Raw genomic sequence first — 18,837 nt, 5'->3', positions numbered from 1 at the left:
TTCTGACTTTGAAATTAAAAATTCCTGATAATTTCAATCTCACTGTGATGATTTAAAAGTTTTGTTAGACTTCAAGATTTAAAGCAAACAAAAAACAGATTCAAAAATCTTTTTTATGAAAAAAAGTTTGTTTGTCTGAAATGCAAACAATAGTTTTTTTGGGGGATTTATGGTATTTCTGTTTATGACAGTTGTTTAATCGTCTGAATATAAGAGATTTTGGAAACGAAAATGCTAAAACAATGATGCTTTCATTTGACGGTTGTTAATGTCTTTTTTAAAAATGCCAGCAGCACCAGATTCAGCTAGTCCATTAGGCTATATAGGCAGAAGCCACAGGTGGGCACCAGAAATTTGGCAAAAAAAAAAAAAAAAATCACCTTCATTAACTAGTTATTTATAACTATTAACTCTTACAATGGAAAAACTCATACTGATTCAAATAAAAAAGCAGTAAGTCTACAAATGAGAATTAGCCCAAACAAGTCTGGATGAAGGACAAGGACAGATGAAGGTGCCAACATGAATATTTCAGCAGATTCTTGGTCAATGCTGAAAAAAATTAGAAGCGGGCTTATGTATTCTGAGGATAACTTGTAGTGCTTCTGCTGAAAAAGTTTTCAAAATAAGGTAGGACAGGACTAAAGGACTGAAAAATGCAAGACACGTACTCAAGTAAAATGTCTTTTCTGAATATATTGTTGAATATAAATGTTTTATATCGCTTTTGTATATATTTAGTGCAGTTGCGGTACTGTAAATTTACCTTGCGTCTGGTGACCGGTTATGGTCCACAGGCCATGTTTGTCACCTCTGTTCCAGACAACTTCTGGAAAGTCCCACATAGCCACTTGACATGTGTGTCTTGAACATGTTCTGCTGAATTACTTTAGGGCGAAAGTTCTGGATATACTGACTGCATTCCACACTGTGAAGCTGCTGGGAGCCTCTCTCCGCGTGCGGGCTGCAGCGGAACAGCTGAGCACTCTCAGGGCGCGTCCTCGTCTGACCCCAGCAAGGCAGGAAGTGCTCCCGGCCCGCCTGTGGACGGACTCTCTCTGGCCGGAGCGTCTCCGTCGGCCTGTGTTCGGACGACACTCCGCTAAATTTAGCGCGCGCGGCGCGTCTCCCGGAGCGGCGCGTCCCGGCGAAGCCTCTGACAGCCGCGCAGCGCGTGCGCTCGTTTCACTGCTGCCGACGTCACATCCAGCATGGCGGTCAAGGTGACTCCGTCAATATTTCTTATCAGAAAAGCAGATTTGGGCACTTTGTGGTGGACTTTGCGGTGGAGGACAGCACATCTGCGCGGACGGCCGGGGTCGAGCGCCTCTGTCTGAGGCGAGGCGGCCCCCTCCCCGCCGCTTTTATTGTCTTTCTGCATCTTTACATAGGCGCATCTGTCCCGGCCTCGCACAGACAGCTGCAATTTCTTTCCTCTGTTGCTTTTGTGTTGTCTGAGAGATTAGCTGTGGATTTATTTATTTATTTTATTTTTGGCTTTGTGGAAGGATCACAGCACGGTGATTTCCACACTCGAGGTGTTGCAGTTGTTGTCTGTGATCGATCCTCTGAGCAGACTGCGAGAAAAAAAAAAAAGAAACCCTAAACAATCAAAGCTGAACAGACTGACTGAACTTCAGCTGTTTGGATGCAGAGTTGCCTCAGCTATAGGAGCCGTCATTCATGAAGTGACTGTCAACTTTTTCAATGTCATACCTGTGTGTTACAGGTGCAAGCAACAAAACGAGGCGACCCCCATGAGTTGAAGGCTATTTTTCTGAAGGTAAGACTCAAACTCGTGGAAAACAAACTGTAGCTCACCTGGAAACACTTACAAAGTCTTTATTCAGGCTTCACTGACGTGTTTCAGTCTACCAGCAATGTCTGTGCTGCTCAAGTAGTCGGTAAAGGTCACAGATGCTTTGACTAATTTTGGATGGACTGGTGGATGAGTGTTGAGCGCTTTCCCCTCACAGAGAGGGGTTCCTCTGTTCGATTCCAGCCTTAGAACCTTTAGGAGTTTGCATGATCCCCATGTGTGTGTTTTTTTTTTCCTCTGGACTCTTCAAAATTATGTAAATTGGCTGAGTTGTGATGGACTGGAGACTTGTCAGTGGGACAGGTCTTTCCACCTGGGAGCAGATCTAGACCCCCCACAAGACTACCATGGTTCAGCTTGTACAGAGGATGGATGTATTCAACCAAAAACCTCGTGTTCCTCTGAAATGTGCATGTACTTTTTGCATTTAAGTCTTTAGAAAGTTAAAAAAAAAAAAAAAACGCATTAAGGTTATCTAACCTTCAGTGATGAACATGTCCGGGGTTACCAGAGCGCAGTGTGTTAGTGTTTACCCACAATAGGAGCTGTTTGGAGTGTAAACTTGTCTGTGATCTTGAATCTCTTCTGTTCAGAGTGCAAGTCGACTCAACATCACTTCAATCCACTGTAACAGGGCGCCATAATTCGTAATGCATATTCAGGTGGAAGAGTTAATTACTGGAAGCTCATTCTGACTGCCTGCATAATTTGATTAAGAACTACTTGAGGCCTACTGTGAGGGTGAATAGATACACAATCATGTGATGGAGAAATGCTGCAATAAATTGCTCGGAATTAATATTTTCACTTAAAACATTAATTCAGCAGAGTGCATTGAATTGTAGCTCTGAAAACACTTGGCGTGGAGGTCTCCTCCCACACTCATGCTCTGTTCATCTCACGCGCTCTCTATCTGAACTTGGCTCAGACCCATGAGTGTGCCCTTTCTGTTGCCAGTTCATGCGGCGCTTGTGTTTCCAGAGCTATGCCGGTTCCAAGCCTGAAACCCAAACCGGGCTCTAAAAATGACCCTCCGTCTTAAAGCCAGCTGAGAGATTGGGTTTTAGCACGATGCCGCCTCATGTGATTTTTCTTTTTTTTTTTCAAAAGCAAGTAGTTACATGCAGTAGAAAGACGAGGTTTAAAGGTTGATGCTTTTAATTCCTTGTTGCGGGGTTTAAGGGATGTATCAGCTCAAATTAAATCTGATATATTAGAACATTGGTTCATCCATTCTCTTTAACACTTCATCCAATGTAAGGTCATAGGGTGAATAAGTTGGTCCTAGTTGAGGCACCCTGGACAGATCACCTGAAATCCGTGTTTTTAAGCTGAGTGAGAAACCAAAGGAAACCCACACATTCATGAGAAGGACTTCAAAGGAAACTTCAAACCCGAACATGAACTATTTTAACTCTCACTGTGGTGTGAGGGTGTTAACCACTCCACCGCTGTGCAGCAACACTTCTGAAGCGCCCATGATCAAGGCTCTAAACCTGCACTGGCGTCACCGGAGGAGCTCAGCATGCAGCAGATTTCAGATGCCTTTCTAAATGCTTGTGGTCTGTTAAGGACAGTGATTCTCAGATGTACTGTCCTGGATGAATAAGAATCCTCATGCATGCACAGAGAGAACAAACAGAACGGCAGGAGATGTTCTCCTAGCCTTAAAATAACAAATGATATAAATAGATTAAAAGAGGTTGATGCTGTCTCGTACATCAGGAGTGGAAGGTTGAAGCTCAAAAACACCTTACCGCCATGTCTTCATGCGTATACAAGAATTGTTAATCTACATGTCTTTACATTAAAAGGCCTTGTCATTTACACGTCTGTGTGGTCTTATCTCCGCAGTATGCCAGCGTGGTGGAGGATGGAGAGCGTTACATGACCCCCAAGGACTTTGTGCAGAGTTACCTGGGTCTGCACACACAGCCGCTACACAATCCCAAAACTGTGGATTTAATAGCTGGAGTAGCAGATACCACCAAAGACGGGTGAGTGAATGAATGCAAGGCAAGTTGCCGGTGACGTTTTGATTGTCAGGAATATCTAAATCTGTTTTTTTTTGTGCAGTCATTCAACTCACTGTCAGAGTAAACCATTCCTATCAGCTCTAACATTCTGTGTATTCCAAAATAGTCTAAAATACCACATAAACTCAAAATATTACCTCGTTTTTTTTAGACTTGCTTTTAGTCAAAATGTGTCTTCTCAATTCAATTTTAGATAAAATCAGTTAAAAAGTGTATTTGAGCAAGATGAAGGGACAGTTTTCACTTGTTCTATTGGCAGTTTTCTTTTCACTGCAAAAGAACTTTAAATTAAGTGGTGTAGAGGTTAACTTCACAGGGAGGAGTCTCGGAGTCTTCTGGGGATTGTTTTTTTTGGGGGGGTGGAGTTTGTATGTTCTTGTTCAAATGCCTGCCTGTGTTTTTTCCTGGGTAAACCAGTTTCATGTCGCAGTCGAAAAAACAAGCATGACAGGTACATTGCCCATAGGTGTGAGTGTGAGTGTGTGCGGTTGTGTCTCTGCTCTGTGAACGCAGTCCAGTGTGTACCCTGCTTTTCCTCCATAGATCAGCTTCATCCCGTTGTAACCCTGAAATGTGGATAGATTTTTGCACAATATTAGCTCTAACTTTAACAAAAACCATTGAAAAAGTAGTTTAATTCAAGTCAGGTAAAAGTAGATTTATTTGACTATTGTGGACAAAGCCAAATATGTTTTATCATGTGGATTTATTCTAATGTTTGACTGAAACTTTAACGGCACAACATGCCAAAGACTCTGTTAATGATTGATCGTAGTTGATGCTTGCTGAGTAAATATCCATCTTATCAGTCGATTTCACACCAATAAGTAATCCAGTGATAAGATAAGTCAAAATGTATTAGCTGAGCCATGTCATTCCTTGCCTCTATTTTTTCACATTGACGCAAAAGACTTGCAACTACAACTTTGTAGTTCTTATTTTTTTAAGCGTATTAGAGATTTCTTGTTGATACTAGCTTAAAAGATTAGATGTAAAGCTTAATGTTGTGATTTCACGATAATGATAAATGTCAAAAATGTCCTTTAATCCTCTGCAAAAAACCCGAAAATATGGCTTTTAAGTTTAGTGTAACAGCAGACGGTTGGGTCAGAAGCGCCACATCAACTACTAAATGTACATCGACGTGAAATTATTTTCCCCACTGATGTTTCTACAGTCAAGCATGAAATCTAAAGCTTAGAAGAAAAGTTGTTTCATGTTACATCCCTACATTTTCTGTCTGTAGCATCAGTCAGTGCCCTCGTCACTCTTCAGTTTTTTTCCCCCCTCTTTCTATTAGTTCATTTCCAAACTGAGATCCCACTCAGGGAAGTTTTTGTGATTTTTGTCAGAGATAAATCTGATCTTTATTCAGGAAGCACTTTTTTTTCTTTCTTGTCCAAACAGATTGATCTCTTTCCAGGAGTTTCTGGCCTTTGAGTCAGTTCTGTGTGCCCCGGATGCCCTTTTTATAGTTGCCTTTCAGTTGTTTGACAAGACCGGCACAGGGAACATCTCATTTGGTATGTACATGCTTGCTCTGTGTTCTCCAGCTCTGTCCCTCTGGAGTGTCTGCCATCTGTCTTTTTACATGTTTCCCAGCTTCAAAACACACCCTTAGCATGAATGGATCCTCGTCGGACTAGATTTTGATGACGTTTGAAACATGTTGAAGCAGGTATACGTCGTCTGAATCGTGCTGGTTGACAGCATTAAACGTACAGAAAACTGTGATGTTTAATGTCATCACACTGTTTTAAAGGTTCACTTTCTTTGTTATTTTTAATTTTTTTCTTGTTAGAATAACTAAATTTGGCTAAATATGTTGAATTAATAGAGTACTCCGTGTGGTAGCAGTGTGTCCTGATCCAGTCTGGTCTCTGGGCAGGACGGCAGCGAGTCGTGTGAGACGCCGCATTATATCCAGCTCCATCCAGCTCACAGAGAAATGAATCCAGTCTGTCGTAAACCAAAAGACTCTTTCAGAGAAGCCGCAGCCATACTTTCTGTGTGCAAAGGGCCTACATAAAGGCGACAGGAATTGAGAGTAGTTCTTGTACAGAAAATTTCCTGGAAGAACTCGCAGCCCTCAAAACGTGAAAGGCGTGTGGGACTGTCAAACAGCCTCTTCAGCTCCGCCGTCCAAATTGACTTTTTCCTCTGCTTTAACGAGATTCTCTGCAAATGAAATGAGACGTGAGATGGATATTACGACTGCGCCATGCATGCTTTATCCCCCCCCCCACCTCCTCTGTGGTTTGTCATTGCTCACTCGTGTCTCACTCTTCCAGAGAACGTACGCGACATCTTCAGCCAGACTACAGTTCATCACCACATCCCCTTCAACTGGGAATGTGATTTCATCCGGCTACACTTCGGCCATGAAAGAAACAAGAACCTCAGCTACGCAGAGTTCACTCAGTTCCTGCAGGTACATGCTTAATGCCCAGGTTTTGTTTCACAGATGATCGAATCTACGACATAGGCTCGATGGCGAGTCGCCTCAGTCCCGCTGTCCGGCAAGACAAAACGAGGAAGTGAATGTCAGCCCTTGTTTGTGGAACAATAAGTAGCGACGGTTGGCTTTTTGCTCCTGATATTCACTAATTTGCAGGAAACTAAAGAAAAGCGGAGAGTCGGGCTGAGGACAGATGGGAAGTTACAGCTACCCAGAGAACAAAAGCAACATTACGTAACCTTTACTCACGTCACTTGTTTGCTGGTGAAAAGTGTACAAATGACACTCTGTTGTCTCAGTATCAAAATATTTGTACATAGCATGTTGTTTACGTTACGCAGCGTACGTCTCTACAGAACAGTCAGTTTATTTACCGGTAATTTCATTCTAAAAGGAAAAAGTGAGGCTTGATAAATATTGTCAATCAAACATATGCCTTAAAATTGAACAATTTACCCTTCAGGAGGTTTTTTATTTTTTTTGCACAGAAATGTCACATGACATGCTATGAGACATATTGGCAGCACAGAGATTGAGAAAGGCGTGTGCGTCGATAAATGTGAAACCGTTCGTCCCGTGGAGAGGCTTTGCTGTCCTGCTGAGGGAGAAATGGATGCGACGCAAAGCGAGCCGCGTGTCGTACATGATCTGCTAGAGTAACCGAGGGGGAAGAGAGCGGCGAGACGCATCCTTTACCGCCATACTGGTGATTATCATGGCGCTTAACATTGTTGTACTTTATTGGTGGCTGCAGGTATCTCACTGAGACGTTTCTGCCGTTAGAGGAGCCGAAGTGCAGTGAAGAAGGTTTTTTTTTTGTTTTTTTTTTTTTTTTTTGGAGTTGAGGGCTGTGGTCTCGGGCAGAGGCTGGGTGGTCCCGGAGTTATGCGCACCGTCCCCACTTCAGTGAGGGATCCCTCAAAGCTTTTTGTGGTTGACTCCAACTTCCCACTCCACAGACCTGTGTGTACGTGCAGGCTTCTATTTACATATCTCATCTTTTGCTTTTCTTTTTTTCTGTTAGACCTATTAAATTACTTGAAATGTGCGTTACTTGAAATGTAGAGCACAGTGTCCCTAAGGTGACCAATAAAGTGTCGTCTCCAGCTTTCAGCAAAAATAATCAGCCAACATTGTTCAGAATTAATCTCCAGCAACAATCCCCTGATTAGGTTATCGGAAGCGTTCGATATGGCGGCGATGCCGTCCCGCAGTCCTCTGGTTTTACTCGATGAGCTTCGACAGGAGACACTGACCCGGGGTCAGCGCCCCCCCTCTCCCGCATCCCCTCCTGATTGCATGGTTGTCATATCGAATCATCCTGTTGCGGACACACCTGCCGGCCATCTCGCCAGCCTGGGAGCAGCCTCCTCCCGGGACATGGTTTCCATTAGTCTCTGGAGAGACGGTGATGATTACAAAAGCCGGCGTGTGACACCGTCACATCTGATGACTCTCGCATCCGTCTGACGCCGACATCATTACGCTTTCTTCCTCCAAAGTTCCATCTCGCAGTCGACTGGTAATGCGATGCTCCTCGTTACAGGAAAAAACACTCTTTCGCCTCTAACGGCTTGACCTCTTCTCTCTGTGTTGCCGCAGGAGCTGCAGTTGGAGCACGCTCGCCAGGCGTTTGCACAAAAAGACAAGAACAAAAGTGGCGCTATCACTGCCTTGGACTTCAGCGACATTATGGCCACCATCAGACACCACATGCTGACTCCATTTGTAGAGGAGAATCTGGTTTCAGTGAGTTGGAAGAGAAAAAAAAAAAAGAAGTTGTTCTACACTGGTTGTTAAACTAAGTTAACTTTGACGTTATCTAACGCTTGTTATGAAATCCTTAAGCGGTCAGGCTTCTGCTTGTTTACGTGAACTTTTTAACTCTGTGAGCTTGTTTGCTGCATGAGAAACGTCCAGCTTTCAGCAGCTCGTCACAACGGGCGACCGAGTCTCTGCGGTTTGAGCTTCTCTGATGGAGACGTTTATTAACCGGAGAGCTCGGGCAGGGAAAGTCAGTTTCTTCTTTTAGTTCCTTCTTTAAACTGACTTTCATCATGTAGCTTTTAGCTTATGATCTTTCCCACATTTTATTCTCTGTTTTGTATGATTTTGGAATTTTGATACTTTTCCTATAAAGTGCTGCAGCAAAAATGTCTTGTCCAGGTTCATCTAAAAACAATGGAAATATTCTTTTTTTTTTTTTCCTGACATAATAATGCAGCAGTTAATTTTAGTCTGTGTAATCTGTAATCTTATAATTCATGAAAACTAAAAACTAAAAGTCACTAATATTTAGAGCGTATACAGAACTGTGCCTGTTGCAGCGTATTTATGGATATTTTATATTTTATATTTTTTATTCATAGGTTTATGTGCTTCTCTTGTACTCTCTCAGTGAAGAGTTGTACATATTTAGGGTCCGAGCCCGAGGGCGAGGTGGCCTCAACTGAGGCCACCTTGCCCGGAGGGCAAGGACTCTATTGTTCTTCGTTCGTTTTTTCTTATTATTATTATTATTATACTCCTGGCGTCTTTCAACGCAATTTTGACCCCCTAAACATGCACGAAAACTCCCCAAATTTGGCAGGCACATCCAGACTCGCGAAAAATTTTATAAAATAAAAAAATTAACCCCATCTGCTCTCTAGCGCCACCTACAAACTAGCACCTTCAACTAGCACAACCGAGACACAGTAAATTCTGCACCCCGGTCAAGTAGGAATGTCGTAGAGAGATAAAACCAATTGCTGACATGTTCAACTCATTAAGATCTAAAAATCATCCATTGACACCCTTGGCCTAAATCCAACAGGAAGTCCGCCAATTACCTTTCAAAGTAAAAGCTTCACGCAGCTGTTTTACAACACCATTTATTGTAGAGATGTCAGAGTAGTGCGCTCTGATAGAGAAGAAGTGTCTCTACAAGAGGTGTAAACAACTTTTTCAATAGTCACACGGTTTACATTTTATTAGCCCTTCAAAATAAAACTCACATTTTTGCAAAAAGGGTCGCTATGGCCAATAGGAATGTTGTAGAGAGATCAAACCAATTATTCACACATTCGTCTCGTCGAGGTCTACAAATCTCTCATTGACAAAAAAGACCTAAATCCAACAGGAAGTCCGCTATTTCCCTTTCAAAGTAAAAAATCACTCCTCATTTAAAAATTATCTGCTCCGAGACCGTTTGTCGTAGAGACATCAGAGTGGCGTGAAATAATAGAGGACAAGTTTCTCTTCCGATATTGTTAAAAACTTTTTCAAAAGTCTCATGGTGTGGATGCTGTTAACCCTTAAAGCTAAAGTCTTAAAATCCACTTCAAACACTACAATGGTCGCTACGGCCCAAAGAAAAGCCGCAGAGAGATAAAACCAATGGTCATGCGTTAGTCTCACAGAGATCTATAAATGACCAATTGACACCGAAAACCAAAATCCAACAGGAAGTCCGTTATTTCCCTTTCAAAATAAAAGTCACATTTTTAATAAAGCGGTCGCTACTGCCCATAGGAATGTCGTAGAGAGATCAAACCAATTGCTCATATGTTTGTCTTATGAAGATCTAAAAATCATCCATTGACATGCATTACCTAAATCTAACAGGAAGTCCGCTATTTCCCTTTCAAAGTAAAAATCACTCCTCATTTAAAAATTATCTTGTCCAAGACCGTTTGTCGTAGAGACGTCAAAGTAATGCGGCCTGATAGAGGAGAAGCTTCTCTACAAACGATGTTTCAAACTTTGTCAAAAGTCACACGGTGTGGATTTTATCAGCCCTTCAAAATAAAAGTCACATTTTTGGAAAAAATGGCCACTACAGCCCGTAGGAATGTCGTAGAGAGATAAAACCAATTGCTCATGTGTTCATCTCATCGAGATCTAAAAATCACCCATTCACACCAATAACCTAAATCCAACAGGAAGCCCACTACTGACCATATATGGGCATGCAGTGCAGTCGACAGCAGCTGTCATTAAAGTGTACATATGATGCTATTTTTCAGTCATGTCATATATATCTCTGAAGGCCTAAAACATAGTATTCAAGCTTCTTTACAACAAATTCATCCTCTTTCAGAGTTTCAGCGGTTTGTAAAAGTCCGTGTCGGAGTCCTTCAGAAGTTATTCAGATCCAACTGATTCAGCGGGGGCCACAGCAATGGAGCTTCCCGCACTGCAGCTCCATTGCCGTGGCCCCCGCTGAATCACTTGGATCTGAATAACTTCTGAAGGACTCTGAGCTGCATGATGTTTGTCTGAGTGAATAAATGAGCATGTACACACCTATAAATAATGTCCAGGTGTCAAAAAACCGGAGTTGCATGTACTACCTTTCCAAAATAAAAGCAAAGAATTCCTGCAAAAGAAAGGCCCGTTCACAACAGAAAATGAAGTACAGTCATGAAATGGATGTTGATGGAGTACGATGTGTTAGCCGGTGATTATGACAGTGTATACTACCTTTACAAAATAAAAGCCCAAAATTCCTTTAAATTAAAAGCCCATTTACAACAGAAAATGAGGTCAAGTCATGAAAATGAATGTTTATGTACTGACAAGGTTCCCGATTACCTAAACTTCAGTGCTAACAGCTACATGTTAGCGGATGACAGATGCTAACAGCTACATGTTAGTGGATGGGAGATGCTAACAGCTACATGTTAGTGGATGGGAGATGCTAACAGCTACATGTTAGTGGATGGGAGATGCTAACAGCTACATGTTAGCGGATGGGAGATGCTAACAGCTACATGTGAGTGGATGGGAGATGCTAACAGTTACATGCCAGCGGATGAGAGATGCTAACAACTCTATGTCAGCGGATAGGAGATGCTAACAACTCCATGTTAGTGGGTGAGAGGGTGCTGGAAGTCTATGGAGGAGCAAGGTTCCCAGTGACATGGACTTCAGTCATCAATGTACAAGGACGGCCTCAGTGGGGCCACCTTGCCAGAGGGCGAGGACCCGTCCAACGCCGCTTGCGGCTTTAATTTACATTTGATACTTGATCCACACACTATTCCACCATGTTTTATTTCTTCCCCACTGTATGGATGAATATATTTTAACTATTTTCTGCTAATGTATATTTTAACTTCCTGTATTGCACCATTCAGTAGGAGCTGATTCATTTTCATCATAATGATAATAAAGATAACCATTTACTCATCAATTAATTCATTCAAAAATCATTAAAACTGTATCTCAAAATATATTTTGTAAGATCAGATTATTATTTTCTCTTTTTAATATGACAGTTAACATTTTAAAAATAACAAACTGTTCAGCTTAGATGTTGTGACTGTAGAAATAACTGATATAACAATTACCCTTTCAATATTCTAATGCTTTTAGGTGCGCCTGTAAATAGAGTTATCATTGACATTATCCTGCTGGTAGAAAAGGGTTTTAAATGGACATGATGGGTAATCTAAAAGTCCTACACTTCTGGAGGAGTGACAGCTTTTGGGTCTTTCTGCAGGCTGCAGGAGGCAGCACATCCCACATGGTGAGCTTCTCCTACTTCAGCGCCTTCAACGCCCTCCTCAACAACATGGAGCTGATTCGCAAGATCTACAGCACCCTGGCCGGCACCTACAAGGACACCCTCGTCACCAAAGGTACTTCCTGAAACCATGCCACGCACTTCCTGTGTGACCTGTCATGCGGCTGCTGGATCACGTTTGAACTTTTTTGACAGAGTGCTGTGAGTGAGCACACAGGGAACATTTACTGTAGCACTAAATTACTCAGGTAAATGAACATTTTCAATGCGGTAATCAGATCGCCTCCCCCTCTGTGTGTCCCTCAGTAAATGAGTAGTACTGTCAGACACATCTGCTCCTAATTGTGTTTCCCATTGACATGCAAACTTTAGACTCCTGTTTTGTCTCCATGATTCCCTTCCTTGTAGAATAGATTTTTTTTGGGGTATTTTTTTGGCAAATAGTATTTGCAAATAACTGATGTTATTTATCAGATATCATTGAATTTAAAGCAAACACTCAGACGGCAGCTTGGCAGTCAAGTATATCGCTGCGGCCTGCAACTCCAACAAGCCTCGACTCTGACAGGAAGGTTCTTTGTTGGGGAAGTGAATAACTTACTCTTTCCCCCTTCTTCAACATCTACCATTAGGTTTCCTTTTAGAAAGACCACCTGATGGCAATGGAGCTTCTCAGCGGGCAGCAGTAAAGAACTGAATATAAAGCACATATAAAAGAGTGGTGCAGGGCGCTGCTGGGAGAAAGCATGCTCAGTTTGCAGTGCTCCGAGAAAGGGAGCTAAAGCTCATGCAGAGCTGGTTAAATGGTTCTTTTTCTGTAATCTTTTCTAAATATACTGTGGAAGCGGCAGACATCCCCACTGAAGCAACAACTCCACAACAAATATTTGCAAATACTATATAATACAAGTCTAATGTAGTGCAGGCCTGATGCGTTGAGCGTCTCAGCCCCGCGTTTGATTTCAGAGTCTCTCCATTAGTGCGATCTGATTGCGTCTTTCTTCTCCGTGATTTGCAGAGGAGTTTGTTCGCGCCGCAAATAAGTTTGGTCAAATCACCCCCATGGAGGTCGACATCCTCTACCAGCTCGTCGGGCTCCACTCCCACTCCGGGTAAGATCCTGAGTTACTCCACCATGAAGACTGTCTATTCAACATATTTAATTCAGAAACAATGAGAATAATGGTGGGTTTTTTTTTTTATGAGGAAAGCTCAGAAAAGTTGTTGATGGTGTAGGTTTCAATCAGTCTGAATGATTCATTTTCCACCATTGGAAAAAATATCCAAAATCTTGTGGTCTTCTTATCATTTCCTACTTTATTCATGAGTATCTGCGCCCTTTTTGTTTGTTTAATAGGTGGAACTATATTCTTAAAACTTGTTGTGTAACAAACATGTAATTACGCCTGATTAGATTTTCTTTTTTTACGGTTAGAGTTCCTGGCTGCATTTTATTAACCGAAACCAGATTTATAGTCATATTTGTGTTGAATGTGGTGAATAGAAATAAAGATGGAAAGTGAATCAAAATCAAGCTGAAAACCAAACGCATGAACTTTCTCCCTCAGACAGCTCCTCACATCCATAAAGACTTTTCCACAACATTTATACAATCCCGTGTTATATTTTCATCCATTCCAGCGCCGCTGGAGTAAATATGTTACGGCTCTGTTTACTGGCTGTAAAGATGCCGTTATTGCTCAGTCGGTTTAAACAGCGGTGGCTCCACTGGCTGCTTTACAAGACAAACATAAAACATGGATGCAGACTTTATGATTCGCCGGGCCAGCGGGGAACATCGCCGGCCTCAAACGTTTCGCCACAGAGCACTTTCATATACTCGCCGGGCCACAGGCGTTCATCCAGCTTTGTTTGTCTGTTGTTTATAAAAGCCTAAATTAAAGTTGCTGTAACTCGAAGTTACACGGCAGTAAAAACGTTGGTGGAAAATCTTACATCACTGACTCGCCTCTCGGAGTTCGATGCAAGGGCTTTTTCCCCCCCTAATCCCCCCCCCCCCTCTCCTCCCTCCTCTGGTGTTTTGTGTTGCGAAAGGCGGCTGAACCACGCAGACATTGAGAGGATAGCGCCGCTGGAGGAAGGAGACATGCCATACCACCTCGCAGAGACCCACAGACAGGTAGCCTGAGTGACTCCTTTAATACGCCTCACATCCTCCTGCCTTTCATCAAAGCCCCGTTCCTCTTCTCCTTCTTCCTCTCAAAAAAAAAAAGGAGGGAGAAAAAGGAGAATGTTCAGCCAGTGAATTAGCGGAGTGCCCGTGTTTTTCTTCCCTTGTGAAGTGCATTTCTTAAACTCCCACATAAAAGTACACCAATTATAGTCATAGAGGGAGGAATAGATTGTTGCGTTGCACCTCTCCATGAAAGGCTCTCCCTATTTTATTCGGTATAGCCGCACATACACATCAGCCGCAATCACACATCTGAGACGCTAATAAGAGGCTTTTATCAGTGTGGCGCTCAAGGAGTTTTAGGAGCCTTTAGCTAACTCCGCTAATGGCAGCAGGGGTGTGGGAGTCAAGGTGGATATGGGAGAACAAAATAGTTCCTGCCTCCACCGGATGACACGGCTGTGGTCAGAGCTTTTAGGCCACTCGTGCTCCCGGGACGTCGTGCTCAGAGTTCTGGAATCTGATTCCTTTTTAAGGGGGGGTTGGGGGTTCAATTCTCAGGCCTGCCCTTTAGTGGAAGTAGGCTAATTGTTTAAACCCTTTGATCAAGACCTCGATCTTGTTAGCATGCAACCCTCGGTCGGAGCATCTGGGAATCTGCACCGCTCCCGCCTCATCTGGTCCCTGGGAGAAGTTACTCACAACCTGCACACACACACACACACACACACACACACACACACACACACACACACACACACACACACACTGACTTAACCAGAGTCTCACTCCGTCTGTGTAATATTCATGTAGATTCTTATCTGGACATGGAAAAGGGTTGTGGGGCTAATCTGTTCCCTTTGCGCCGCAGTGAAAACAAAAGAGCTCTGCTTTCAACATCAAACACCAATCCAGAGATCAAGTGGATAAGAGAGAAATTACACTTTGCTGTAAAAATAAAAGTAGACCTTTAGCTTTTAGCCTCCCACATCTAGCATATGTAGAAACCCCGGCCGCGGGTTCATGCAGACATTGAGGTTCTCCTGAGCCGGCCTGTCTGTGACATTTAATACTGCGCGCTGATGAATCAGATGTTATATGACATGTCCACATTCCAGCGCCTTCCTCCATCGCTGAGTGCTTCATAGCATTTTCCTTTCCACAATGTATCTGGTTCGCTATAGTTTAATAGCCGGCCGATTCATGGTTTGCGTTCTGATCCTTCCCCCCCACCTCCGCCGCCGCCGCCGCCCCCTCCGTCTTTCTCCAGATTCATTTGACCGCCGGTGTCTTTTTCCTCCTATACAGCACGAAACGTCTCGGTCCGTCTGGCTCCAGGCTGCGGAGTCTGCCTACAGGTTTACCCTGGGCTCAATCGCTGGAGGTGAGTGACATGTCTGCCGCCGAGCCCCCGGCCCGCCCGAGGGTAACCTTAGCCGGCCGGCTGGCGCGCTGAGGCCCCGGGGCCGGCCATTGTGCCGCGGGGGGGAGAGGGGCCGTGATGTGAGGCTCCGGCATTGTGCTGCCGTGCCACCGGTGGCTCCAGGCTGTCGTTGGAGCCGGAGCTCTGGAATGACACAAATCTTCCGGAAAACCGCACTCTCTGGAATCCCCCCCCCCACCCCACTCCCCCCCTAATTACACTAAAGGGAACTGATACAAGGAACCTCTGACATAACTGCCCCACTGATAGCGGGCCCGCTCCGGCTCCGCGTGTGTGCACCGCTCTCCGCAAACAAGGCCGAGGCTTATCGCTCGTCATTCAGCGCCGGCCAATCAGGCAGGGTCAGAGAGCGATGTATATCCTGAGACGTGGTGGTGAAACCTCCGTGTCTTTGTCGGGGTAATGAGCGGTTTCTCACCCTCTCTGCTGAACCGCAGCTGCTTGCATGTTGGAACAAGTCGTCTCAGCAGCTTTTGATGTCAAGACAAGATTTGACGAGTTTACAGCGGGGGATTAGGTGCAACTTTGTTCAGCAGTGCTTTTTCCCGGTCAACAGTTTAACAGTTTAACTCCTCCAGATCCAACAGGGGGGAAACAGACACCACCCAAACATGGCTGCAGGCAGGACACAGGACAGTGCAGAATATTTTTTAAAGCCATTTATAAGACGGATCGTTAGAAATAATGGGAATTGATGCAAATGGACATTGATTTTGCCCATTGCTTAGATTTCTCCACTGTTTAAATACATCTCAAGGTGTAGTTTTAAACTTTGTTTTAATTGAAAAACAAGTAAAGCTGCACAGTTGCTAAAATCATTAAACCACAATGCGTGGAATTGAAGTAGAGACATTTGCAGTGGTTTATGTGTACAAAACCTTAAACTGCTTCAAAACCTCGCCACATAGTAGCGTCAATCAACAAATGTTTTCATCGAATTACAACTGCAATGAAATCTTAAGGTAAAAACACTGTCACACAAAATGGCTTGTGGTGAATTTCACGAAAGATTTCTGACTTTTAAACAGTATTCAATTAACCAAACACTGACAGTACTATTAAACATTATTGGCCTTATTGCAGGCCTCCTCCATTCATTGTCTGTTGTACTGATCAGGAGGAACTTGCATGAACGATATTTCTTCATTTGTGTTGTAACCACTGCTACTGAATCTAATGGACACCCTGTGTGGCCTTACTTCTCATAAATTTGAATATATTGTGTAAGAAAACAACTGCATGTATTTCCTTTCTTGTAACATTTCCCCTCAATGACGAGTGTGTGTGTGTGTGTGTGTGTGTTTTGCAGCCACCGGTGCCACGGCCGTCTACCCCATCGACCTGGTGAAGACGCGCATGCAGAACCAGCGCTCCACAGGCTCCTTCGTGGGAGAGCTGATGTACAAGAACAGCTTTGACTGTGCAAAGAAGGTGCTCCGTTATGAAGGCTTCTTTGGATTCTACAGAGGTAATCCTCCGCACATTTTCCTAGCATGTTAAATAAAAAAAAAAAAAAAAAAAAAAGCACCGGCCAACATGTGGGTCTCTTGTAAAACAAAGCATCTGATGGGAACAGCGTCAGGATTTGTGAGAGAGTTAATATCAGGAACATGGAGCGCTAATTGATACCAGAAACCTTTGCCCTCCCAGTTCAGGAGTGAATAAAGCAACACCCAGGGGTCACGTTTCAGTATCTCAATACCTGGGAGAGAGTCGTCTCCCCCCCCCCCCCCCCCCCCCCCCCCAAGGAAAATGACCAGCGGTATTCATGTAGCAGCGGTGTCTGATCTGCCTCCGTCTGAGTGCTGATAATGGTGCTGAAGGCTTGTGATATACAACACTCTCCCCTCAGGCTTTTCATATGAAGGAAGTCAAGACTGCCATCTACTGCTGCCTCCGCCACTGCAGCGCTCCGACGCTCTGATCCGGCCCCCCCCCTCGGCCACCCCCCTCCCCTCCTCTTCTCTTGCACATGATAAGAGGGTGATTGACTCCGAGACAGACACGCTCGGCTGTTTTCTGGCTGCATACCAGCAGCAGTCACTCAGCAGCTCCTTCAGAAGTTTATCTGGCCTGATGAAGGACAGACGGTGAAACAGTATGGCAGTTATCGCCACTGTAGCACCCAGTCCCCCCCCCGACTTCGATCTTGTCCGTGGCCACACAGCTCTCTCTGTTCCCCGCCATCAGTGGGATCAAACCTCAGCCGAGCCGATACGCGGCGGCAGTGTCATATTTTTTGGGGACTTTTGTTCAATTTCAATGGGACCTTTGTGTTGTGGCGCATCAGATGTATCGGCCACCATCTGTAAATATTTATGGGTTTGTTTTACGCACACGAGAACCCCACCGCTTATATTGTTCTAGCTGTCAGGGGATGTATTCCGTCTGCGGCGATAAAAATGTGCATTCATATAAAGACAGATTTTCGTCTGTCTATGTCAGGTATTCTAATGGTATCTATGAATAATATTTTGCAGGTCTCCTCCCGCAGCTCATTGGCGTTGCTCCGGAGAAAGCTATCAAACTCACGGCAAGTCATTCCCCCCGCGTGGCTCCGAGTGTTCAAAAAAGTTGCCATGAATGACTCAGTGTGAATGAGAAACATGCATAGAGGAAGAAAGACACTCGTCGCAATCAAGATGTGAATGTGACGCGCAAGTTAACAATAATGCCCCGCTATCAGGGCTGGGATTGTGTCTCATCTGGGTTTCTTTCTCATGTCTTCTTCTTCTTCTTCTTTTTTTTTTTTGCAGATGAATGATTTTGTCAGAGACAAGTTCACCACAGAAGACGGCAGCATCCCTCTCGCTGCAGAGATTCTTGCTGGTGGATGTGTAAGTGTTACTTTAGTCATCTTTTAAAACTCAGTGCAAAAGAGGGAAGTGAAAACCATGGGGAGGAACACCTGAGAGATTAACATGACCAGAAATACACAGCGTGTTCGCTCAGTTTGTTACAGTCTTCAGTCTTTTGTTATAATGAATCAGACAGTCAGTCAGACACACGTCTACAGGCAGTTTAAGGTCACTAGTTTACCTCACATGCATGGTTTTTGGAGTGTGGGAGGAGACGGGAGTACCTGGGGAAAAGGGAGAACATGCAAACTGCTAACCACTACTGTGACCCTCCAATCATCCAGATGTCAGTGCTTTCAAATGCCTCATTTAAGAGACGGCATCAAACGTAAGAAACACTAAAATGTGAGGAAAATGAAATCAAGCTCTGCTATCTGAGATTACATTGCATAATTTATACAAAAACATGCCAAGTTAACTGAATGTTTGAAAATAGATATTGTCCCTTGCCGTTTAAATGGTTAAAGTAGAAAACTCCCATCTGGAATATAGAGATGTGTAAACAGCCTGAGCAAAGTGCAAGTGCTCTTTATTTCCGTGTTGTTGTGCCGTGTAAACAAAAGACACACAAACATCGAG

The 18,837-nt window shown here is 43.8% G+C and overlaps 1 protein-coding gene across 1 annotated transcript in view; it reads left to right on the top strand.

Annotated features, from left to right (window-relative positions):
- The first annotated feature begins 1,000 nt into the window (after positions 1 to 1,000).
- The window catches only part of LOC115402794 (calcium-binding mitochondrial carrier protein Aralar1-like), a 22,070-nt gene continuing 4,233 nt past the window's right edge, over positions 1,001 to 18,837 (top strand). The window contains 13 exon segments of the mRNA XM_030111349.1: positions 1,001 to 1,223; positions 1,730 to 1,783; positions 3,674 to 3,816; positions 5,263 to 5,378; positions 6,147 to 6,286; positions 7,916 to 8,062; positions 11,799 to 11,937; positions 12,841 to 12,934; positions 13,878 to 13,962; positions 15,265 to 15,340; positions 16,710 to 16,868; positions 17,881 to 17,933; positions 18,157 to 18,237. Coding sequence (XP_029967209.1) covers positions 1,212 to 1,223; positions 1,730 to 1,783; positions 3,674 to 3,816; positions 5,263 to 5,378; positions 6,147 to 6,286; positions 7,916 to 8,062; positions 11,799 to 11,937; positions 12,841 to 12,934; positions 13,878 to 13,962; positions 15,265 to 15,340; positions 16,710 to 16,868; positions 17,881 to 17,933; positions 18,157 to 18,237 — 1,299 coding nt within the window. The 5' untranslated portion in view covers positions 1,001 to 1,211.

This window comes from Salarias fasciatus, chromosome 16 (assembly GCF_902148845.1).
Source record: "Salarias fasciatus chromosome 16, fSalaFa1.1, whole genome shotgun sequence".
Taxonomy (NCBI): domain Eukaryota; kingdom Metazoa; phylum Chordata; class Actinopteri; order Blenniiformes; family Blenniidae; genus Salarias; species Salarias fasciatus.
This window is presented reverse-complemented; position numbering and strand designations above follow the sequence as displayed.